Consider the following 25,459-nt stretch of genomic DNA (forward strand, 5'->3'; position numbering starts at 1 on the left):
TCTCTAAAAATCAATGGAAAAATATTCTCAGATGAGGATTAAAAAAAAAGTATTTGTAAATACAAGGATGAATGCAAGGATACAGTTTCAGAGTTTTTACTGAATAAGCTTTTTATATGTAACTTACTGAAATTATTACATATCTATGAGTAGACAGTTGTTGTTTTTTTTATTTTATTGATTTTTCACAGAGTAAGGGAGAGGGATAGAGAGTTAGAAATATCGATGTGAGAGAAACATCGATCAGCTGCCTCCTGCACACCTCCTACTGGGGATGTGCCCGCAACTAAGGTATATGCCCCTGACTGGAATCAAACCTGGGACCCTTCAGTTCGCAGGCTGACGCTCTATCCACTGAGCCAAACCGGTCAGGGCTAGACAGTTGTTTTAATAATTTAACTATAAATTTAAAAATTTTGATGTCAGTGTGTCAAGTTGATGTCATTTTTGCCTATAGTGGAAAAAGAATGAAAATGTCACTCAAATAAAAATTCTCTTGTTTTTTGAGGCTTATGTTTTCAAATATATAGGATAAAAAATTTTAAGTATTAATTTCTGAGTTAAGTCAAGCATGATTAGAGAACATGCTGTGTATGACTATTCTCTGGCATTTTCGGAGACTTATTTTTAGTCTCCACATGATTGGTGTGAATATGTGTGTATGTATGTGTGAATGTTCTATATGTGCTGGGAAATGAAAAGCATTAATTGTGTGGCTTAGATATTTTATATGCTTTTATAAAGTTTAGTGGCCTTCAACTTTTTGTCCATGTATATCCTAAAATATCTTTGAAAATAAATTACATAGTCCTGCATTTTAAGTTGACAATTAAAATTTTTTCTAAATTTAAATAGGGCAGAGAATTTAATTACTAGTATTGTATAAAATTTGATATTTAAAAATAAGGCTGTTTCACTGTTCTTTTAAAAGTATCCAGTGACTTCTAAATATTAATTACTTGATATGATATCCTTATTATAAATTTAAACACACCGATTTAAATCCATTTATCTGTAGAGACATCTAAAAAATTGAATAATTAAAAAAATTGTTTGGAAAAGTCCCAGCAGTCATGTTTTAAAATATAGGGCAAAATGATATTAAATTAAGAATTCAGTTATAGTTCGTGTTGAACTAAAAGATTTCAACTGCTACTGCATTTTGTGCTGATTTTGAATTGTTACTTTAGACCCACTATAAATTATAGATGTTATATAAATGTACTTTTAACTATCTGTACTCATTTCTTTTTCTGCTTCTTTCTTAGGAATCACACCTGTGTATCATAGTATGTTTGCTTTAATGAGTGAAACAGAAAGGATCTGGTATCCACCCAACCATGTCTTCCATATAGATGAGTCAACTAGGCACAGTGTACTCTACAGAATAAGGTATGTTCTTCAGTAAAGTGATTCACTTTAATGGCAAAAGAACAAAGTGGATGAAATTATTGAACATTTTAAAAATTGTAAGGTATCTAATATCAGAGACTATAGCTAATTAGCATTTAATTTTCTTCTTGTAAGACTATTTCTCCATTAGAGGAATAGTCCATACATGTTCTTTAACTAGAATGCTCTGAGAATAAAGCTGTTCTGGTGAGATGCTACTTTACCACTTATGATTATAATTACACTAGAGGCCTGGTGCATGAGATTCATGCACTGGGGTGGGGTGGTGGGGGGTTCCTCAGCCTGGTGTGCGCCCTCTTGCAGTTCGGGAGCCCATCAGTCAGACATCCTTACCACTGCCACAGAGGCGGGAGAGGCTCCTGCCACTGCCGCTGCACTGGCCAGCCATGAACCCGGCTTCTGGCTGAGCGACGCTCCCCCCTGTAGGAGTGCACTGACCACCAGGGGGCAGCTGCTGCATTGAGTGTCTGCCCCCTGGTGGTCAGTGCGTGTCATAGCAAACAGTCGTTCTGCTGTTCAGTCGATTTGCATATTAGCCTTTTATTATATAGGACTAGAGGCCTGGTGCACGAAATTCATGCACACCGGGGTGTGTGTGTATGTGTGTGTGTGCCCCTCAGCGCAGCCTGCACCCTCTGCAATCTGGGACCCCTCAAGGGATGTCCGACTGCCTGTTTAGGCCCACCGGGATCGGGACTAAACAGGCAGTCGGACATCCCTCTTACAATCAAGGACTGCTGGCTCCCAACTGCTCGCCTGCCTGCCTGCCTGATTGCCCCTAACTGCTTCTCCCTGCCAGCCTGATCATCCCCTAACCACTCCCCTGCTAGCCTGATTGACGCCTAACTGCTCCCCTGCCGGCCCGATTGCCCCTCACTGCCCTCCCCTGCCGGCCTGGTCACCCCTAACTGCCCTCCCCGGCAGGCCTGGTTGCCTCCAACTAACCTCTCTTTCAGGCTTGATCCCTCCCAACTCTCCTCCCCTGCAGGCCTGGTCACCTCTAACTGCCTTCCCCTGCTGGCCTGATCGCCCACAACTGCCCTCCACTGCAGGCCTGGTCCCCCCCAACTGCCCTCCCCTGCTGGCCATCTTGTGGTGGCCATCTTTGACCACATGGGGGCGGCCATCTTGTGTGTTAGAGTGACAGTGAATTTGTATATTACCTCTTTATTATATAGTATTTTTAAAAGGTGAGCATGACTTTACTAGCAAAATCCTAAATGTCTAGAATATTGCTAGTCCCAGGAAATTAGATGTTTTGTGCAATAAAATGTAATCTCTTCTTTTTAATAACTTTTTTAACTGAAGAGAAGATTTTGCCAGTATTTATTACAGTCTCAAATAATAAAATTAATCCTGTGTAATAAAAGGCTAATATGCAAATCTACCGAACAGTGGAATGACCAGTCACTATGATGTGCACTGATCACCAGGGGGCAGATGCTCAACACAGGATCTGCCCCCTGTTGGTCAGTGCGCTCCCACAGGGGGAGCGCCACTTAGCCAGAGCTGGACTCACAGCTGGCGAGTGCAACAGCGGTGGCAGGAGCCTTTCCTGCCTCCGCGGCAGAGCTAAAGATGTCCAACTGCTGGCTTAGCACAGGGAGCAGGCCTAAGCCATCAGTCGGACATCGCCCGAAGGCTCCCGGACTGGCTGAGGGACCCCCGACCACCCCCAAGTGCACGCACTGGGCCTTTAGTTTATTTAATAATTTATGGTAAAATTAGTGAAATACAGAGGTACTTTTCTACTCAAAAGGACAAAACAAAGAAGTTTGACCCTGGCAGGTGTGGCTCAGTTGGTTGGGCCTTGTCTCATGTACAGAAAGGTTGCTGGTTAGATTCCCCAGTCAGGGCACATGCCTATGTTGCGGGTTTGATCCCTGGTAAGGGGCATGAAAGGAGGTAGCCCATTGATGTTTTGCTCAGACATTGATGTTTCTCTCTCTCCTTCTTCCATCCTCTCTCTGAAGATCAATAAAAAATCTTAAAAAGTTAAGTGTGATCTGTGGCTCTTACTTATGAAATAGATTCATTCAATGCATAGAGTCAGTGTTGCAGTAAAAAAGAACATAGACTCTTTCATAACTTTAAAAAGAAAGGTGAAGGAATCCTTAATTAACTAAGACTCAAGAGAGATGTCCTTACCATGATAAAGGGTATCTATAAAAATCATGTATCAAATAATATTCTTAAATGATAAAATGTGCCGAAACTGGTTTGGCTCAGTGGATAGAGCGTCGGCCTGCGGACTCAAGGGCCCTAGGTTCAATTCCGGTCAAGGGCATGTACCTTGGTTGCGGGCACATCCCCAGTAGGGCGTGTGCAAGAGGCAGCTGATCGATGTTTCTCTCTCATCGATGTTTCTAACTCTCTATCCCTCTCTCTTCCTCTCTGTAAAAAATCAATAAAAATATATTTAAAAAAAATAAAAAAATAAAATGTGTGTTAGAAGCAGTCTCTATTTAAAAAATATATATATTTTATTGATTTTTTACAGAGAGTAAGAGAGAGGGAGAGAGAGTTAGAAACATCAATGAGAGAGAAACATCAATCAGTTGCCTCCTTCACCCCCTCCCCCCCCTCCCTACCGGGGATGTGTCCGCCACCAAGGTACATGCCCTTGACTGGAAATGAACCTGGGACCCTTCAATCCGCAGGCCTATCCACTGAGCCAAACCGGTCAGGGCAAAGCAGTCTCTTTAAAATTAGGAAAAAGATAGCCACAGTTACTGCTTTTGTACAGGATTTTAATGGCGTTCTTAACCAATAAGACAGGAAATAAAAGTTTAATAATTGAGAACAAAGAAGCAAAAAGTCATTATTTTGAGGTGATATTATAAGCATATTTCTACATTTCTCTGTTTCCTATTATTATTTCTACAGTCTATGCATGGAAGAAGGCAGTATATTGATTTTACACTTAGGTTTCTTGTATTTTCTACCTATATTTTTATTATAGTCTTATCTAGATTTTTTTTTGCTCTCAACTTGTATTTAACATTATTAGCTGTGTTTTCTGATGATGGGATAATACCTTTCATTATGCTGGAAGTGGTTATATGTACGCAGTATGTTTATATTTGATTTATTTGGAAGCTGACAGAGTGTTTCAACTGTCTTGTAGATTTTACTTTCCTTACTGGTATTGTAGCGGCAGCAACAGAACTTACCGGCATGGAATTTCTCGAGGTGCTGAAGCTCCTCTTCTTGATGACTTTGTTATGTCTTACCTTTTTGCTCAGGTATGATATATTATCTGCTTTTCATGTGTTAAATGATAAATACCTCTTAGTCAGGAAAATCTTCATATATGGGAAAATTGATGTTCCGTTTTGCATAGCAGGTACAGCTAGGTAACAAAGTGAAGTCTTTTTTTTTTTAATTTAATAAATCTTTATTGTTCAGATTATTACAATTGTTTCTCCTCCCCCCCCCCCCATATCTCCCCACCACCCGGTTCCCACTCCCCCTCTGCCCTTACCTCCTCGCACTGTCCTTATCCATAGGTGTATGATTTTTATCCAGTCTCTTCCCGTACCCCCCACACAGACACCCCTTTCCCCCTGAGAATTATCAATCCACTCCCATTCTATGCCTCTGATTCTATTATGTTCACCAGTTTATTCTCTTTCTCGGATTTTTAATTCACTTGACTTTTAGATTCACTTGTTGATATATATGTATTTGTTGTTCATAATTTTTATCTTTACTTTTTTCTTCTTTTTCTTCTTTTTAAAGAATACCTCTCAGCATTTCATAAAATACTGGTTTGGTGGTGATGAACTCCTTTAGCTTTTTCTTATCTGTGAAGCTCTTTATCTGCCCTTCAATTCTGAATGATAACTTTGCTGGGTAGAGTAGTCTTGGTTGTAGGTTCTTGCTATTCATCACTTTGAATATTTCTTGCCACTCCCGTCTGGTCTGCATAGTTTCTGTTGAGAAATCAGCTGATAATCACATGGGTGCTCCCTTGTAGGTAACTTTTTCTCTTGCTGCTTGTAAGATTCTCTCTTTGTCTTTTGCCCTTGGCATTTTAATTATGATGTGTCTTGGTGTGGTCCTCTTTGGATTCCTTTTGTTTGGGGTCCTGTGCGCTTCCTGGACTTGTAAGTCTATTTCTTTCACCAGGTGGGGGAAGTTTTCGGTCATTATTTCTTCAAATAGGTTTTCAGCGTCTTGCTCTCTCTCTTCTTCTGGCACCCCCATAATTCTGATGTTGGTACGCTTGAAGTTGTCCCAGAGGCTTCTTACACTATCTTCAACGTTCTGAATTCTCTTCTCTTCTTGCTTCTCTGGAGGAGTGTCCTTTGCCTCTTTGTATTCCAAATCTTTGAGTTGATTCTTGTGTTCCTCTAGTCTGCTGTTGGGTCTCTGTATAATATTTTTTATTTCAGTCAGTGTATGTTTAATTTCTAGTTGGTCCTTTTTCATATCCTCGAGGGTCTCATTAAATTTATCGGCCTTTTCCATGAAATTCTTGAAAAACCTTATAACCATGGTTTTGAACTCTATGTCCATTCATTTGTTCTCCTCCATTTGTTTCATTTGTGATCTGTTTCCTTGCCTCCTCATTTTCGCTGCTTCCCTGAGTTGGTAGCTTTGTGTACTAGGTGTCCTATTGGTTCAATGGGTCAGCCTCCCAGTTACCTGAGGTGGACACTCTTGGTGTACCCCTTTGTGGACTGTGTGTACAGCCTTGTTCTGGGTGGTAGACGTTTTGTCTTTTAGTTGTAGTTTTGAAATTGTTGTGTGAGGCAGCAGTTTAGTTGTTTAACTTTGCCGCCATCTTGGTTCCAAAGTGAAGTCTTTATTACTAATTTTTAATCCTATGATTTATGGTTATGGACCATAGAATTTATTTTATAGAGATTCCTTGAATTGGCCATTTTGAACATCCTTCTTTTTTTCGTGCTTTAAGTTATTTTAAGCATTTCATAAAGTTTAGACTGAGTTTTATAACATGACTCATGCAAACATAAGTGGCTGGAACATAGGACAATAAAATATCTTTAGAGAAGTTTGTTTTTTAATTTCTGAACAAATTCAGACTTAAATAGTGGGGAGTGAAATGTAAAGAAACTTGGTAACTGCATAAAAAGTTGAGCTATAGCTGAAACCAGTTTGACTCAGTGGATAGAGTGTCAGCCTATGGACTGAAGGGTCCCAGGTTTGATTCCAGTCAAGGACATGTACCTTGGTTGCGGGCACATCCCCAGTAGGGGGTGTGCAGGAGGCAGCTGGTTGATGTTTCTCTCTCATCGATGTTTCTAAGTCTCTATCCCTCTCCCTTCCTCTCTGTAAAAAATCAATAAAATATATTTTTTTAAAAAAAGTTGAGCTATAATAGTTTGTGTAGTTTCTCATGGGAGGTTGACTGATTGATACTGAGTCTGAGAGGTTTTTTCCTAGTTATTTTTTTATTAATACTATTATGTTAATTTTTTGTAGTGTATTTGAACAATGCTTTTTTTTCTCTATTACCTTGATTTAAACTGTAATTAAAATGTTTTATCATTAAATAACTTTTGTTTTTATGTGCTAGAAGACTGAGGAGTAGAAACTAAAGAAAGAAAAGATATTTGTACTTTTGGGTAAAGATATGTTCTTATTATTCCCCATTAAAGAATAAGTTCCCATACCCCTCTCCTCTGGCCCCCGACAGCCACCTGTGTACTTAATGTCTTTATGAATTTGCCTATTCAAGGTACCTCATATAATTACAGTTATATAGTACTAGATGCGTGATGCACGAAGATTTGTGCAAGAATGGGCCTTCCTTCCCCTGGCTGCCGGCACCGCCTTCACTCCGGCCGGAGCTGCCTTTCCGCCTTCGCTCCAGGCCCGGAGCCGCCTTTCTGTCTTTGCTCTGGCCCGGAGCCGCCTCTCTGCCTTCCCACGCTGCCCAGAGGCCCGGAGTGGCTGGGGCGGTGTGAAACGCCTGCATTGTCGCCATGGCGACTATGCAAGCGTCCCGCTCCACCCTCGGCCACTCAGCGCCTGTGTATGCAAATTAACCCTCCATCTTTGTTGGGTTAATTTGCATACTTACTCCTGATTGGCTGGTGGGCATCATGAAAGTATGGTCAATTTGCATCTTTCTTTTTTATTAGTGTAGATTAGCTCTTTTGTGACTGGGTTATTGCTCTTAGCATAATATCTTCAAGGTTCATTCATGTTGTTGCGTGTGTCAGAATTTCCTTCCTTTTTAACCAGTTAACTGCCACACATCCAAAACAGAAACCATCCCCACATGCCACGATATTTTGAATTTAATTGCACCTATAGATGCTTATGGTGTACAAAGGGTTAAGGCTGACTATTCCATTGTACATGGTATCACATTTTGTTTATCTGTGCATCTGTTGACTTGAGTTGCTTCCTCCTTTTGGCTGTTGTGAATAGTGCTGCAGTGAACATGGACATACAAATATCTGAGACCCTGCTTTTAATTTTTTTGAATATGTATCCAGAAGTGAAATTAATTAAATTAAATGGTAATTGGTTTTTTAAAAATTTTTTTGAAGAACTGCTATACTGGTTTCCATAGCAGCTGCATCATTTTATATTCCTAGTATCAGTGCACAAAGCATTTCAATTTCTCCACATCCTTGCCAACACTTACCTTCTATTTTTTTTTATAATAGTTATTCTGGTAGGTGTGAAGTGGTATCTCATAGTTTTGATTTGCATTTCCCTAATGATTAGTGACGTTGAACGTTTTTTCATAAGCTTGTTGGCCATTTGTATATCTTCTTTAGGGAAACTAGTATTCAAATCCTTTGCCCATTTTAAAATCAGGTGTTTTTTTGTTGTTGTTGAGTTATAAGGGTTCTTTACACATTCAAGACATTTACCACTTAATAAATATATGTTGCAGATATTTTCTCCCAATCTATAGGTTTACTTTTCACTGTGTTGATTGTGCCCTGTGGTATGCAAAAGTTTTTAATTTTTATGTGGTCTAATTTATTTTTTTCTTTGGTTATCTGCTTTTGGTGTCATATTTGAGAAGTCATTGCCTGTTCCAATATCATGCACTTTTCTCCTACATTTTTTTATTATTAATATGTTATTGACTTTAGTTGGAGTGCTTTCATGGTTCTAAGCTCAACTGGGACAGGCTGGGACCCAAGGAAAACTAGCTGGCTTCCACTTCCTCCAAGGGCACCAATAACTGACCTTGATACTGAAATTTGGCTCAGGAGACTTAGAGAACAGAAATTTCATGCCATGATGAAAGGTAGAGGGATTTTTTCATATAGAAAGAGATAAATAACTGCTCTGTTTAGACTGGAGTTGGTTGACCCATTAAAAATATTTGGAAATGTCTCTCAATTTGATAATATTTGGGTTACAGACCTTTCTCAAGAGTTGTGAGTGTGTTAACCATCACACTGAAGATCAGTCCTAGCCTTACCCCCTCAACCAGGACACTAGGGGAAGAGGCTGATCTAGGTTGCTGGGGCGATCATCCCCAGGAAAGGCATATCCTATATAATAAAAGCCTAGGTGGCATCATGCCCTCGTCCAATGTCATCACAAGATGGCCGCCACAAGATGGCCACCCTCACGTTGTCACAAGACAGCCACTACAAGATGGCCACCACAAAATGGCTGGCAGGAGAGGGCAGTTGTGGGCGATCAGGCCAGCAGGGGAGGGCAGTTGTGGGTGACCGGGCCAGCAGGGGAGGGCAGTTGGGGGCGACCAGGCCAGCAGGGGAGGGCAGTTGGGGGCTATTGGGTTGGCAAGGGAAGGCAGTTGGGGGAGATCAGACCGGCAGGGGAGCAGTTAGGCATAAATCAGGCTGGCAGGGGAGCGGTTAGGGGGTGATCAGGCTGGCAGGCAGAAGCGGTTAGGGGGTGATCAGGCAGGCAGGTGAGCGGTTAGGAGCCAGCAGTCCCGGATTGTGAGAGGGATGTTCCAGATTGGAGAGGGTGCAGGCCGGGCTGAGGGACAACCCCCCCCCCCACACACACACACACGAATTTCGTGCACCGGGCCTCTAGTAGTTGTATAAACTGATCCATGTCATAGGGATTGGAGTCCCAAGGAGGATCAGAGTACCCACTATATCTGTTGGAGATCATGAGGCTGAGAATCCCATGATGTATTCCACAGTGGCACCAGCCCCTCCAGGTTGCACAATACCAGAAGCCTTAGGTGGTTGATGGTCATAGGCATTTGCAATGTTGGGATTCATGGGACGAGTGTTTGTAGAAGTTACTGATAAAGGATCTCCTCCTTCTTCAATGAAATGATTTGGTTCAGTGCTTCAGTGCCAGACTTGGCCGAGTTTGTGGCATCTGCTTTCCCATTTTGATGCGCTGGTTCTTAAATGAGTGAACCAGCGATCTTTTCTGTCAAAGAAAGGAGCTCGCTGCCATCTTAGGTTCCCCCATTTTGATATGACCTACAGAGTCTCAGGGGGCTGCCATCTTAGGCTCCATCTTATCCCTCCCTTTTCTCTGAATTAGCCAATCATGCAATAATGGGAACCTGAGCTCTGAGCCCTGACCAATCAAGTCAGAGTGAAAGGCAGGGCAGACCTGCGTCAGGAAATAAAACCCCAACGGACTTCCCATTGGTGTTCTTCGCCCATGATTTCCAGCTGGTAACAGCACCCTTTTGTGCAGGAGTAAATTTGCTTTGCTGACCCAGTTTTAAGTGTTTGTCTCATTCCTGCGACATCGACATTGTTGAGAGCATTTCTAACAAACCAAGTCTTTATTACTAACTCATCAAGTTGAGTAGCTGTAATAAGTTCCACCATGGTAGCTCAATGTGAGTACATGGTCTTTTCAAATGTATTGAAAGCTATTCCAGACTAAAATTTGTGTGGTGCTGGTGGGCAGATCTTGGCTTTCCTGATCTATTTTATATGGAAGATTTATGTAGGAGGCCCTTATTCTTTATACAAATACACACCCAAAAAAGCCAGCATGCTTCCTAATCGCCCAAATGTGAAGACAGGAGGTCAAACACCCAGATTTCATTTAGCTTTTCAGCATCTGCCAGGTACTCTAATTAAGGAACCACATGAGGATGTGAGTCAACCTGCCATAATCTTTTAGAAGTAGAATGATCAGCTGTGTGTTTCTGAGCTCCTGAATTTCATCTGTATCTTTCCCTAAATTTCCTTATAAGAGTTTTATGTTGTTGTTTTTTTATTTTGGCTCTTACATGTAGGTCTTTTGTCCATTTGGGTAAATTTTTATATATGGTGTAAAATAAGGGTTCAACTTCATTTTTGCATGTGGATATCCAGTTCTTTTTAGGACCATTTGTTGAAAAGACTGTCCTTTCTTCACTTAATGGTCTTAGCATTCATTAAAAATCACTTGATTACTAACCAACTTTTATTCAGCTTCCTTTGTTTCAGTAACCATTAAGAGAGAGAGAGAGGCTTTTGAGAATAATATTCTGAGATAATGACTTTCTGCTGCTTTTATGATTTTATTATTTCATCTATACTATAAACCTGATTTATTTTGGTGGCATGCTAATTAAATCCCATTAGTAAGGCAACTTTTCCTAAACTATTAATTCAGTTACTTTTCTCTTTACTACTAGGATATCTCAGATTTTAAAAAATATATATTTTTTATTGTTTGACAGTATTACAGATGCCCTTATTTTCCCCTCCTTTGCCCCCCTCCACTCAGTCCCTGCCCCAGTCCAAGCCTTCAGCACACTGTTGTTTATGTCCGTGGTTATAGTTTGATCTAGAAACGTTATGGCTGAATGCAGATAAAAATTATTTGTTCAGCTACCCATATAAAAATTACTTTTCTACAGTTTAAATCAGGGGTTCTCAAACTTTTTAAACAGGGGGCTAGTTCACTGTCCCTCAGACGGTTGGAGGGCCGGACTATAGTTTAAAAAAAAAAAGATGAACAAATTCCTATGCACACTGCACATATCTTATTTTGAAGTAAACAAACAAAACGGCAAAAACACCCGCATGTGGCCTGCGGGCCGTAGTTTGAGGACGCCTGGTTTAAATGAAATGAAAATTTATTGATACATTCTATGATATTGAAGGCAAGCTCGTTTAAATAAATTGATTTGGCATTTGAGACTCTATTTGTAGCTTTTCTCTAATGGGTATTTGGTTGATTACGTTCTTAGCACTAATGTTACTTATTTTTCATATATTTGTTTTCTTTTGGGCATGAGTTAAACAGGATATCTTCATGAACAAAATCTATCATCCACTGGTCCTATATTATATATGGGAGAAAAAGCAAGCTATTTAAAAAAAAAATTCACCTAGCCATCAGTTTGATAGCTCCTTTTAAAAAAAAAAATCCTCACCTGAGGATATGTAGAGAGGGACAAAGAAACATCAATTTGTTCCACTTATTTATGCATTCATTGGTTGCTTCTTGTATGTGCCCTAACGGGATCAAACCTGAAACATTGGCTCATTGGGACGATGCTCTAACCAACTGAGCTATCCGGCCAGGGCCCTTAGTATAATGCTTTGAACATATTCGGAACTCAGTACATATTTAATTAATATGTATTTTGGTTTAGGTAGTTTTGATTTCTTAAGATAAGAGCAGTGAAATAGATTGATATATATACTCTCTAGTTGTGAACCAATTTTAATCAGTTTCCATTTGCAAAATAACTTTTATTAAAATTTTAAGGCAAAATGGTTGAAAATCAAAAGAGTTGGTATTATTTTAAATATATGTGTTCTGGAAATTACATTATTGTTTAAAATATGATAATAGATTAAAATGTAATATTGAAACTTATGAAATATTTCCTTCTAAATATATTTTCCTTTAGTGGCGGCATGATTTTTTGCATGGATGGATAAAAGTACCTGTGACTCATGAAACACAGGAAGAGTGTCTTGGGATGGCAGTGTTAGATATGATGAGAATAGCCAAAGAAAATGATCAAACCCCACTGGACATCTATAGCTCTATCAGGTAATTTCCTTATGTAAATCCATATACATAAATGGAACTGTTGGACTTTTTATATGATTTATTTGTATTTAGTGAACTTCCCATACTTTTTAATTTATGATTAAAAGTTGTATGGGTAAGTTTTCCTTCTTGTGCACAGCACACACTTTCTTCCAATTTTATTGAATAATAGAGGCCTGGTGCACGAAATTCGTGCACGGTGTGTGTGTGTCCCTCAGTCCAGCCTGCACCCTCTCCAATCTGGGATCCCTCTCACAATCCAGGACTGCTGGCTCCCAACCGCTCACCTGCCTGCCTGTCTGATTGCCCCTAACCGCTTATGCCTACCAGCCTGATCACCCCCTAACCACTTCCCTGCCAGCCTGATTGACACCTGACTGCTCCTCTGCCGACCCAATTGCCCCTAACTGCCCTACCCTGCCGACCTGGTCACCCTTAATTGCCCTCCCCTGCCAGCCTGGTCGCCCCTAACTGCTCTCCCCTGCAGGCCTGGTTGCCCCCAACTGCCCTCCCCTGCTGGCCAGTCACCTCTAACTGCCCTCCCCTGCAGACCTGATCGCCCCCAACTGCCCTCCCTTGCAGGCCTGGTCCCTCCCAACTGCCCTCCCCTGCTGGCCTGATCACCCACAACTGCCCTCCCCTGCTGGCCATCTTGTGGCAGCCATCTTGTGTCCACATGGGGGCAACCATCTTTGACCACATGGAGACTGCCATCTTTGTGTGTTGGAGTGATGGTCAATTTGCATATTACTCTATTATTAGATAGGATTGACAAACACTGTATAAGTTTAAGGTATACAGCATAATGACTTACATATATCATGACATGATTACTACTATGAATTCAGTTATAACATCAATCATTTCATATAGATAGAAAAAAGAGAAGGAAAAAAATATTTCCTTGTGATGAGAACTCTTAGGATGTACTGTCTTAACAACATTCATGTATACCATACAGCAGCATAAACTGTAGTCATCATATTGTACATTGCATCTGAGTAGTACTTATTTATCAAATAAATTATTGAAAGAGTTGGTATACTATAGAAAATATCATAGGTGTTCGATACCTATTTATTATTTGATTTATTTATTCTAAAAAGGCTAGGTAAGGTCGGAGGACTGAAAAGAGCACCTGGAGTCATAATTTCTACCAGCAGATCCTCACATTTTCTGTATAAATAATTCTGAATCAGAATATCTCTAATAGGGTCCATATTTTACTTGAATTACTATCACCTGAGGTTCCTGCTAAAATGGAAGATTCTTGGGCTCTAACCCAACAATTTGGATTCAGTAAATCTGAGGTGAAGTCTACAAATATGAATTTTTATAAGTGCTCCATGAGATTGAAAAAAATCAATTTTATTGAAGTATAATTGACATATAAAATTGTAAGATATAGTTAATGTAAAAACATTCAAACCTGCAAAGAATTTTTGTAAGTGTATTTGAGCCAAACTGTCGACAATTGCCAGGAAGCAGTATCTCAACAGATTAGGATAATGCTCCAGAGAATGGTGGGTTTTTCATCGATTTTTATACATTGCAATCAAACAAAAGAGGGGATGCAGGTGGGTTACATGATAGATTAGAGAAGTGGGAGAAAGCAAAGCGGGGATGTGGGGTTGGGGTGGAACCTCTGGGATTGGATAAAAAGTAAAATGATAGATACGTACTTATCTGTCCTCGTGCCCTGGTACATTGGTTATGACCCAAGGGAAAAGGGGAAGTTACAAGTTACCCAGACATTTCAAGGATATGTTATCATAGGTGCAAAAAGACAGATAGGCTCAGTTAAGGTAAAGATTGACCTTGTCAGTGAAAATACTGGCCTATGACGTAACTACCCTCCATAACTGCTTTTAGTTAAAGTTTAATTTCAGGCCATCCTTTGTGGTCACTTTAGGTCTCTGAGATTGCAAGACCTCCATGCAGGCCTTCTCTGAGTTTATCAGGTTAGCATGTGGCCCCTTTCATCCACAATATTTAAAGTGTACATCATCATGATTTGATATACATTGTGAAAGGATCCCCTATGAAGTTTATTAATACATCCACCACCTCACATATTTATCTTTTTTGAGGTTTGTTTTTTTTTAGGAGGGGGGGAAACTCCTTAACAAATTTTACATACCTATATAGTGTTGTTAATTATAATCACTATGTTGTACATTAGATTCTCAGACCTTATTCATCTTATAAGTGATTCAGCAGAATCTTACACAAGTAAAACATACTCCACACTCTTCAAATTATTCTTCTGCACATTGAATTTTGACAATCATGCCAAATATAATTTTTTAACATTTATTTTTATTTTTAAATAATTCTTTATTGTTGAAAGTATTACCAAATACAATTTTTGAAACACTACTCCTGCAGCCCAGCTTTTATAGCTGGAAAACTTCCACTCTTTTTAAAGATATATAGGAATATGGGTATATAGTATATAAGATTGCTTTGGGGTTTTTTAAAGTCTGAATACGAAATAATATGTCTTACCTATTACATATTTACCAGAGTAAAAGTTTGAAGATGCCATGAATCTGGTTAAAACTCCCTTTATTCTTTGAAACACTTCTCTCAATGATTGACTTAAGTCACTTCTTTCCTGAGTGTCTTCAAAACAGTTCATACGCAGTTTGCAGCGTATCAATTTCCTGTTTCCCTCTTTAGTTTTAAGTGTTCCTTTCTTGCTTTCAGATGTTCATTAAGCCTTAACTTAAGGGTAGGGGCTATAGGGTATGATTTCAGGAACTTGCTGAGGAATCTAGAAGATTCCAAAGCCCAAAGGAAAAACAGAAACATTTCTGTTTTCACTAAGGCCTCATTCATTTGTTCGTTCATTCACTCATTAACAGCATTTATTGAATACCTGCTATATGCCAGACCATAGGAGAACAGAGTCAGGGGAGGAGTATTTTACATACCATTGATGGAAACTGAAGGAATTGAAGGGAGCACAGTTGAAGAACAGAGAAACTTTGAATTTTATAAATACGAAGCCTTTTCTAGGCTTATGCTATGTTGTAACACTTCTGCTTTGGAAACCATGATATTGCCCGAAGTCTTGGCATTATCCTGTGGTTTCTTGAGGTCAGGAATCATTCTCTCTCTTCTTCTCCCTATATTATTTAGTCTAGTGTCCTAAACTCAGTGAAGGTTTAGTAATTGTATTTCTGTGGTTTTTCTTAATCAGGATATAAATGCATCTGCAAATTCTGCATAACTTTTCTTTTAAAATTATACAGATATCAAACATTCATTATAAAATTTCATGATATTTTAAAACAGTTTTATTGATATATATTTCCCATACCATAACATTCACACACTTAAAATGTACAATTTAGTATTTTTTATTATTGACTTGTAAGGAGTCTATATATTTGGATACAAGTCTACACATATAAGTTATCATATATACGTTTTGCAAATATTTTTCCCATTCTGTGTATTGTTTTTTTCACTTTCTTAAAAATATCATTTGTAGCACCAGAATTTAAATTTTGAAGTAGTATAACTTTTCAGTTTTTTCTTTTGTCTGTTGTACCATGATATTTTAATTTTCGATAAATAATTTATTCCTGTCCTGAAGTTAAAAACATGCCTGCCTTGCTTGCCTTGTTAATATAACTCACTGATAGTTCCTGAATTCTCATTTAGTGCTTATTTTTGAGAAATAAAGACTGCTCAGTTTTAAAATATTCAGGATTAATGGGAAAACAGATGAATTATTAGTTTGGGGCAGAATCTACGCTAATAAAAGAGAAACATGCAAAATAACCATCACTTCGCTACACCCACCAGCCAATCAGGAGTGAGTATGCAAATTAACCCAAATAAGATGGCGGCCGCCATGGAGCTGGAGCGAGCAGGAGGCTTGGGTGGCCCCTGGCGATGGAGGAAGCCAAGCTTCCCGCCCGCCCTGGCTGGCCCTGGCCTCCGCTCAAGGCTACAAAGTTTCAATTATAGAAGATAAATAAATCCCAGATAGCTGCTTCCAGCCAGCCCTGGCCTCTGCTCAAGGAGGCGCTGGAAAAAAAGAAAAAGAAAAACAGCCCCTTACCCAGGCTGGCCACACCCCCATGGGGTGAGGGTCCCCGCTGGGGGTGTGGCCAGGCACCCCAGTGGGGACCACCACCCTGAAGGGGGTGTGGCCAGCCTGCAAACAGCCCTCAACCCCTCACCCAGGCTGGCCACACCAACATGGCCCGATCCCTGTAAACGGGCAGTTGAACATCCCTCGAGGGGTCCCAGAATGGAGAGGGTGCAGGCTGGGCTGAGGGACAACCCTCCCTGTGCACGAATTTTGTGCACCAGGCCTCTAGTCTATAATAAAAGGGTAATATGCTAATTAGACCGGATGTCCTTCCTTCCGAACAAAGCCGCAGTGGGCGGGGCTGAGGCAGAGGTGGCAGAGGCCCCGGCCGCGGCAGGCGGGGGCCAGGGCCAAGGCATTTGCACAAATTTCGTGCATTGGGCCTCTAGTTAAATAAATAAGCTGCTTTGTTCCCAGAAATATCCAGTAGAGTATGGAACTCTGATTAGTATAACTAAATACATATCCTCTCCCAGACTTAAAAAAAAAAATCCATGTAAGGTGCACTTCTTTGTATCTGTGCCTGTGCATTAGGTATGTCTGTATCTGTCAGCACATGCCTCTGTGTGCGTATGCACCTGCATGTGTTTGTGCATCTGTATGTGTTAGATACTTAGTTGTTTGTTATTGTTAATCCTCACCCAATGATATTTTTTCCATTGATTTTCAGAGAGAGTGGAAGGAAGGGGGGAGGGAGAGGAAGAGAGAGCGAGAAGAGAGAGGAGAGAGAGAAACATTGATGGTCCGGGTGAGGCCGTGGGCCCCTGAATCCGGGTGAAGCCGTGCCCCTGGGTCCGGCCGAGACCAAACCAGAGGGAGTCGGACCTGCATTACCACCATTTGTCCATCATCCAGAGCTGAGGGGTCAGTGCCGACATGTACTCATAAGGAACTGGTGGACATTGATATTGGGTCTCAAAAGAACTGTTGGTCCAGAAAGAAACTCACTACAGACTGATTCATTTGCCTGTCAGCATAACTATTATTGCTCATCTCACATTCAATTCTAATAAGTATATCTCTAGTGACACATGATCTCGCTCATCTAGGGGAAATGATGAACAACATAGACTGATGAACAAGAACAGAACCAGAAACAAGGAGGCATCGATCGGACTATCGGGCCTCAGAGGGAGGATAGGGGAGGGTGGGGGGAGGGGGGAGAGATCAACCAAAGATCTTGTGTGCATGCATATGAGCCTAACCAATGGTTAAGTTCAACAGGGGGTTGGGGCATCCATGGGGAGGGGTGTGGGATGGGAATGGGGGGATGAGGACAAATATGTGACACCTTAATCAATAAAGAAATTAAAAAAAAAAAAGAGAAACATTGATGTGAGAGAGACACATCGATTGGTTCCCTCCCGCACATGCCCTGACCCGGCTGGGGATTGAACCTGCAACCCAGGTATGTGCCCTTGATGGGGAAACAAACTCTTCACCTTTTGGTGCACAGGCCAACACTCTAACCACTAAGCACACTGGCCAGGGTGATACTTAATTTTTATTTTTTTATTGTTTTCAGAGAGGAAGGGAGAGGGAGAGATAGAAATATCAATGACGAGAGAGAATCATTGATTGGCTGCCTCCCACATGTCTCCTATTGGAGATTGAGCCTGCAAACCTGGACATGTGCCTTGACCTGGGATCAAGATGCACATGCAGATGACTTCATGTTTCATGGGTTCACGCTCAATCACTGAGCCACACCGGCTGGGCGATACTTAATTTTTTGTATGTCAATCCCTAATTGGATATTTTGGCTTAGGTGTTGGAGTATAGAAAGTGAAGGAAATAAGATTTTTCTGTTTTCATTCTTCACCTGCTCTTTAAAATCTTACATTTGCTAAAGGGTAGGAAGAAGAGAACTCGAGAATGGAGGGAGTTTAAAAGGGAGTCTGTTGAATTTGCAAACACTAGGTCAGGGCCAAGAACACTTACATAGCAAGAAGGTACATACCTCATATCATTAAACTCGCTTTCTAAATAAGCAAATTCTAGAATTTCCAGTGGCCTACTTCAACTTTAACAGTAAGATGAAGATTTCATTTATAGTACAAAATATAGTTCCTAAGGCACAGCTTTATTTCAGAGCCTTAATTTTAGGATTCTATAAAAAACTCAATATAAGAGAAGTATCAGAAAAAATGTTTTTATGCTCCAAGAGAAAACAATTTGTGTCTCTTGAAATATTTTAGTGTTTCTGACAAATCTGGTTCTGATAGCATGACATGAAGTGTATTCATCATATTCAAGAACTACATACTCCTGTGGTATTCCCAAAAGGTATATATGTCTGGTCCTTAATTCTAGGAATCAAAGTGGAAAGCCTTGCTGTATGATGTTATCTTAAACTCCTCTTTTTCATCTTCAAATTAGTTTTTCAAAGCCTTATTGAATGAAGTAGTCATTGATGTTTATGTAAATCGTATTCCACATTTAATAAGGCTCTTGGTAACTTTTTTTTTTTTACAAAAATATATAAAGTAGGCATTGGAATTTGCATTCTGATTGTATTTTAAATCTTTTTTTCAGTGTTTTCTAAACTTACTGAGGCTCTCCTATTTGTTGTATAAACTTTAAAATTTTATATATTTCTTTACTTACAGATATGTAGTTGCTATGAAAGGAACAGAATGTGACTTTTAAGGTCTGACAAATGAGTAGAATTTAATGGATGGAAAGAAGTGAGTGATGGAAAAGGCCTCGTAGCAGAAGGGAGCATAGGAAGACTGAAGAGAGTCAGGCAGAGCTCAGAGTTAGTAAGAGATGAGGCAGGAGTTTGACCATGTAGAACCTTAGAGTCATGTGGTCAAGGTTAAGAACACTAAGAAACCATGCAAGGTTATTAAGCAATGGTGACATTATTCGATTTGTGGTGTTAAAAGCTCCCCATGACTCCAGTGTAGAAAACAGAGGGGCATAAGTGTAAATGGAAATGAGAGTCAAACAAAGTAAGGTCATTGCTGTAGTTCCTCCAGGAGATGCAGTTGAATGGTTTAGTAATAAGAAAAATGGGCAAATAAGAGAAATATGTAAAAGATATAGGCCAGGGACTGTAGTGATGGATTGAATAATGGGGGTTGAGGGAGAAGGTGGTATAAAGGGTGATTCCTGGGACTTGCAGAAGTAGCTGAATTGTAGTGCTGTTTACTCAAATAGAGAATGTTGTAAGGCCGAAACCGGTGTGGCTCAGTGGATAGAGCGTCAGCCTGCGGACTGAAAGGTCCCGGGTTCGATTCCGGTTAAGGGCATGTACCTTGGTTGCGGGCACATCCCCAGAAGTGGGTGTGCAGGAGGCAGCTGATCGATGTTTCTCTCTCATCGATGTTTCTAGCTCTCTATCCTTCTCCCTTCCTCTCTGTAAAATATCAATAAAATATATTAAAAAAAAAAAAAGAATGTTGTAAGAGGATCTTAGGAGGACTTTAGGGAGACTCATGAGTTTGCTTTGACACATTGTTTCAGGAGCTTTGGGGCTATCCAAATTAACTTATCTTCCACAATCAAGTAGATTGACTTGATTGTGGAAGATAAGAGTCTGGAGTTTAGATATTTAGATGGAAATATCAAATGATTTGCATATAGAGTATCTAGAAGGAAGACAATGTGTAAAAATAAGAAGAGGGCCCATAATTAAGTCTTGAGGAATGTCAACATTTAATCACTAGGCCAGTGATGGCGAACCTATGACATGCGTGTCAGCACTGACACGCGTAGCCAGTTCTGATGACACGTGGCCGCTGAGGCGGCCGCATGCCGAGGATGAAACATTTGCTGCTCCTGAGGATGAAACATTTGCGAAATAATGTTTTTTCCTCAAAGTGACACACTACCCGAGTTATGCTCAGTTTTTTGACAAAGTTTGACACACCAAGCTCAAAAGGTTACCTACCCATCACTGCACTAGGCAAAAGGGAATGTTCCTTTAAAGAAGATTAAAAAGGAACAGCCAAAGAGATGGTAATAAAATCAGGAAAGCTAAGGGGAAAAAATTTCAAGGAGAGCATGATTAATAGTGTTGGATGCTGCTGAAAAAATTACAAGACAAACTATAGAATTTGAGTTTTTAGCAACATGGAAGTTTTTATTTATTTTTATTTTAGTAAGAGCAGTTTCTATGGGATTATGGAGCAGAAGCCACATTTGAGTAAGTTGAGAAGTAAATGGAAGGCAGGAAAAGAAAAATGGTTTTAAATGCTTTCCAAAAAAGGCCAGATATGCTGTAGCTGGAGAGGATGTAGGATAAAGAGATTTTACATTTAGGATGGGAAGAAGATTAGTATTTTCAAAACATGTGGATAGAAGAGAAATAATAAGTAGAGTAAAAGTCCCCAGAAAGCAGATGTCTATTGGAGGAAGACAGGATATAGGGAATACATGTTAAAGAAATGGCTTTAGCTAGCAGGTTTATACCTACCTCATTCATTGTAGTAGGTGGAAAGGAGGAGAGACTGAGTGCAGATGTATATAGGCTGCCAGCAGGATATTGAGAGAACTCTGCTTAGAGGTGCTTTAAAAAAATTATTTTTTTTTTTAAAGAAAGAGATGAAGTCATCAGCTGAAAGTGAGGAGGGATGTAGCTGAAGTTTGAGGGAGGAGGTTTGAAGAAATTGGAGAAGGTTTGGCATGGTGTGGGACTTGGGAAATTAGTTGAACAGAGAAATGTCATAAAAGTGATGGAAGTGATGAAAACCTATTTAAAATAGGTGATTATGAATTTACAATGCAGCACATATACCCTGTCAAATGACTTTCTCCAGCAGCGCTGGCTGTTTACAAAACAGGGATTTCCTTCAGGGACTTACCGTGGAGAAAGTGTGTGTGTGTGGGAGGGGGGAAGGAGGAGGAATCAGGGGGAATAGGGAGTAAGAAGTGGTAAACTGGTAAATGTTTAACAACCTGTTCTCAGAGAGGTGGCAGGGAAGGTCTGGCTTGTAATTTTTGCTGATATCCATGGATACTCCCTTCATGGCCAATCTCAAGCTATCAACTTGACACCACTGAATTGGAAAGAGATGAGCAGTAGCAAACCCTTTTCACCACTCATATATGATAGACATTCATAACCTCAAAAGCATAGATAGTACTAAAATAGAAAATAAAAATTTAAATGTAAAATAATTAGGAAGTAATATGTTTTGAGTACTTATCTATACTCATAATAGAGGAATGTGCAAATTGTCCGGGACACTGTCACAGTAACAGTAAGACCAAACAGCAGGCTGTGTGGGGCAACAAGGCCAGCAGGGGGGTTAGTGAGGGATGACCAAACGACTGATCAGCAGGTTGCATGGGGTGACCAGGCTGGCAAGGGGATTAGTGAGGGACGACCAAATGACTGAACAGCAGGCTGCATGGGGTGACCAGGCCAGCAGGCAGGGCAGTTGGGGATGACCCAGCAGGGGTGGGCAGTTTGGAGCGACCAGGCTGGCAGGGGAGAGCAGTTGGGGGCGACCAGGTTGGCAGGCAGAGGCGGTTAGGGGTGATCAGGCTGGCAGTGGGGGCAGTTAGGGGCGATCAGACAGGCAGGCAGGTGAGCAGTTAGAAGCCAGCAGTCCCAGATTGTGAGAGGGATGTCTGTCCACCGGCAGTTGGACATCCCCCGAGAAGTCCTGGATTGGAGAGGGTGCAGGCTGGGCTTAGGGGACCTCGCCCCCCCCCCCCACCCCCGTGCACAAATTTTGTGCACTGGGCCTCTATTTATCTATATTTTAATTTATTCAGTTGTAAGTTTTTATAACTTAAATTTTAATGATGGCTGTTTAAAAGTCAGCTCAAAATAATTCCTATAGTGCAGTGATGGTGAACCTATGACATGCGTGTCAGCACTGACACACGTAGCCATTTCTGATGACCCTCAGCCGCTGAAGCAGCCGCATGCCGCGGATAAAACATTTGCTGCTCCTGAGGATGAAACATTTGCAAAATAATGTTTTTTCCTCAAAGTGACACACTACCCGAGTTATGCTCAGTTTTTTGGCAAAGTTTGACACACCAAGCTCACTGCTATAGTGTAATAATAAGCTGTTAGCATAAGCCACTCCATCACCAGCTGTGTACAGTATAGTGTGATAAATGATGTTATGGAGCAGTGTACAGAATACTATCAGACAAATCAGGCTGCATCTAGAGGTTCTGAAGGTTTCCTGGATTTGATGATGCTTGAGCTGAGTCTTGTACAATGAATGAGAGCTAACCTTTTAGGGGCTGAGTGATGAGAAGAAGGATTAGCATATGTGAAAGGCATGGAAATTTAATATAGTTGTTTTTGCAGAAATAAAATGTTAATTATTTGTCAGATATTTGAGCAGGAGGGAAATAAGTTACCTGCTTTCTTTAGGATATTTTACATCGAGAAGGAAGTACAAAAGAGTCCAAATGAAATTGTTTGATTGCAAAAGAATTATTAGGAGTTATTAAAGCTGGCCTATAAAAATAACGTTTACCAAACTATACATTATTGACTATATTCTGCGCAGTGAGAAAACCTGAAGTCATTTTCAAGGTCCACCATTTCTTACTTCTTTTCAGTGGTAACTATGTCACCTTTCTCCACTTGTGTTCTTATAGCACTTACCATGGAAAAAGGTGGTAAGTTCTCTTTTACTTTTGTTTTAGATTTATATTACAAATGTTTTGTTTCACTGTGTGTGTTCTTTATGCCTAGCTATAAGACATTCCTACCAAAATGTATTCGAGCAAAGATCCAAGACTATCATATTTTGACAAGAAAGCGAATAAGGTACCGATTTCGCAGATTTATTGAGCAATTCAGCCATTGCAAAGCCACTGCCAGAAACTTGAAACTTAAGTATCTTATAAATCTGGAAGCTCTTCAGTCTGCCTTCTACACAGAGCAATTTGAAGTAAAAGAACCTGGAAGAGGTCCTTCAGGTGAGGAGGTTTTTGCAACCATTATAATAACTGGAAACGGTGGAATTCAGTGGTCAAGAGGGAAACGTAAAGAAAGTGAAACACTGACAGAACAGGTAATTCTTAATGATATGTTCTCATTCTTTGTTAGTTTAAGTAGAATGGCAATAGAAGTAAAGTAATGTTAGTCATTTCAAACATGGTCTTGTACTTTTCTTCTCCCATTGATAGAATTGTAAGTGTAGAGGTTATATCTATAGATCTTTTCTGATTGCTCTTAAATGTTTTTTATTTAATTCTTTATGACAAAATAATTAGTAATGGTATTCTTATAGTTTCAGAAATGGCATAAAGTTATTTTTAAGGTAGTTTTGCATCTTTATTTCTTTTACTATTGTTTAAAAATATTTTTTCTTTTACTATTACTGATATAGGAGGCATAATCAAAATTTAATATCCTAGAAAAGATTAATTTTAATTAATTTTATGATGATGTATGATAATTTAGTATGTTTTAGGATTGTATTATAAGTTTTAAATTTGTTTGTATCTGTTCTTAGATTATTATTAGAGATTTAAAAATATTCTAGTCTTCATTCTGTGGTAAACTTTTAATTTTCTGGCAATTGTTGCTATTACTATTGATTGGATTGAAGAGTACTAGAGCACACTTAAGATTCCTGGCACCCTTTGATGCTCTCATTTTTAAGAGCAAGATACAGTGTAGTCTAGGGTGAATATTGGGGGAGAGAATCCCATTTAATACTTACCTATTGCTATCAATACTTTTTTATCTTAAAGAATTTGTTAATGAATGTTATATCATTCATAAGTCTTATTTTAAAATGGCTCCATAGATTCTGTTTTTAATTTCAAATACTCTTAATTATAGGATTTACAGTTATATTGTGACTTTCCCGATATTATTGATGTCAGTATTAAGCAGGCAAGCCAAGAAGGCTCAAATGAAAGCAGAATTGTAACTATCCATAAGCAAGATGGTAAAAATCTGGTAAGTTTGCTTTATAACTAAATAATGGTTATGTTATACAGTTTTTAGAAGTATTTATTTTTAATATCCAAGGTATCTTGTAAAAATTTTATTATAGTTTTAAATATAGCTCTAAATATCAGTTTAGTCAGCTTTTTTATTACATCTAGCTTTTTGTATCACTACCGAAACTATCTTCCCATAGTTTCTTGTACATTAATGTGTTTTTCACTCATTTTTATGATTAGTAAAGCATTAGCTACTTTTTCTTCCCACTCTGGGTTGCACTAATTCCCTGTGGTTCTTTTGTTTGTTTGTTTGTTTTGTTAATCCTCACCCGAGGATATTTTTCCATTGATTTTCAGGGAGAGTGGAAATGAGAGGGGAAGACAGAGAGAAACATTGATGTGAGAGAAACTCATCAATTGGTTGCCTCCTGCATGAGCCCTGACTAGGGCTGGGGCTGGGGAGGAGCCTGCAACCGAGGTACCTGCAACCGAGGTACGTGCCCTTGACCAGAATCGAACCCGGGCCCCTTTGGTCCGCAAACTAATGCTCTATCCACTGAGCCAAACTGGCTAGGGCCCTGTTGTAGTTCTTATTCCTGATTATCATCTTTTTTCTTTTTACCAATAGATCTGTGAATAATACCAGTCATACTGCCTAATTAAAGGAGAGAAAGAAATCAAAACAATAATACCAAGAATTTATATAGCAAAATGTCAGCCCTGCCCAAGATGTAAAACATGATTGATTCTAAAAGATTTAACCCTTTGCCGCCGAAACCGGTTTGGCTCAGTGGATAGAGCGTCGGCCTGTGGACTGGAAGGTCCCAGGTTCGATTCCGGTCAAGGGCATGTACCTTGGTTGCGGGCACTTCCCCAGTGGGGGGTGTGCAGGAGGCAGCTGATCGATGATTCTCTCTCATCGATGTTTCTAACTCTCTATCTATCCCTCTCCCTTCCTCTCTGTAAAAAATCAATAAAAAAATATATAAAAGATTTAACCCTTTCTCTTTTATTAAATATCTTCAAAAATCCCACTTATTTTAATTGAAATGAAATGTAACTAGACACTAAGTGGGTTCAAGGCCGACTGTCACTACTTGAGCCAAATTAAGCAGA

The 25,459-nt window shown here is 39.8% G+C and overlaps 1 protein-coding gene across 3 annotated transcripts in view; it reads left to right on the forward strand.

Moving 5' to 3' along the window:
- JAK2 (Janus kinase 2) overlaps window positions 1-25,459 on the forward strand; it is a 104,130-nt gene that overhangs the window by 44,048 nt on the left and 34,623 nt on the right. For all 3 annotated transcript variants that reach the window (XM_079791143.1, XM_079791144.1, XM_079791145.1), the window contains 5 exons: window positions 1,269-1,392; window positions 4,541-4,658; window positions 12,215-12,360; window positions 23,139-23,460; window positions 24,237-24,356. In XM_079791143.1, coding sequence (XP_079647269.1) covers window positions 1,269-1,392; window positions 4,541-4,658; window positions 12,215-12,360; window positions 23,139-23,460; window positions 24,237-24,356 — 830 coding nt within the window. The remainder of the gene's footprint in view (window positions 1-1,268; window positions 1,393-4,540; window positions 4,659-12,214; window positions 12,361-23,138; window positions 23,461-24,236; window positions 24,357-25,459) is intronic.

Source organism: Cnephaeus nilssonii, assembly GCF_951640355.1.
Source record: "Cnephaeus nilssonii genome assembly, chromosome: 14".
In the NCBI taxonomy this organism is placed as follows: Eukaryota; Metazoa; Chordata; class Mammalia; order Chiroptera; family Vespertilionidae; genus Cnephaeus; species Cnephaeus nilssonii.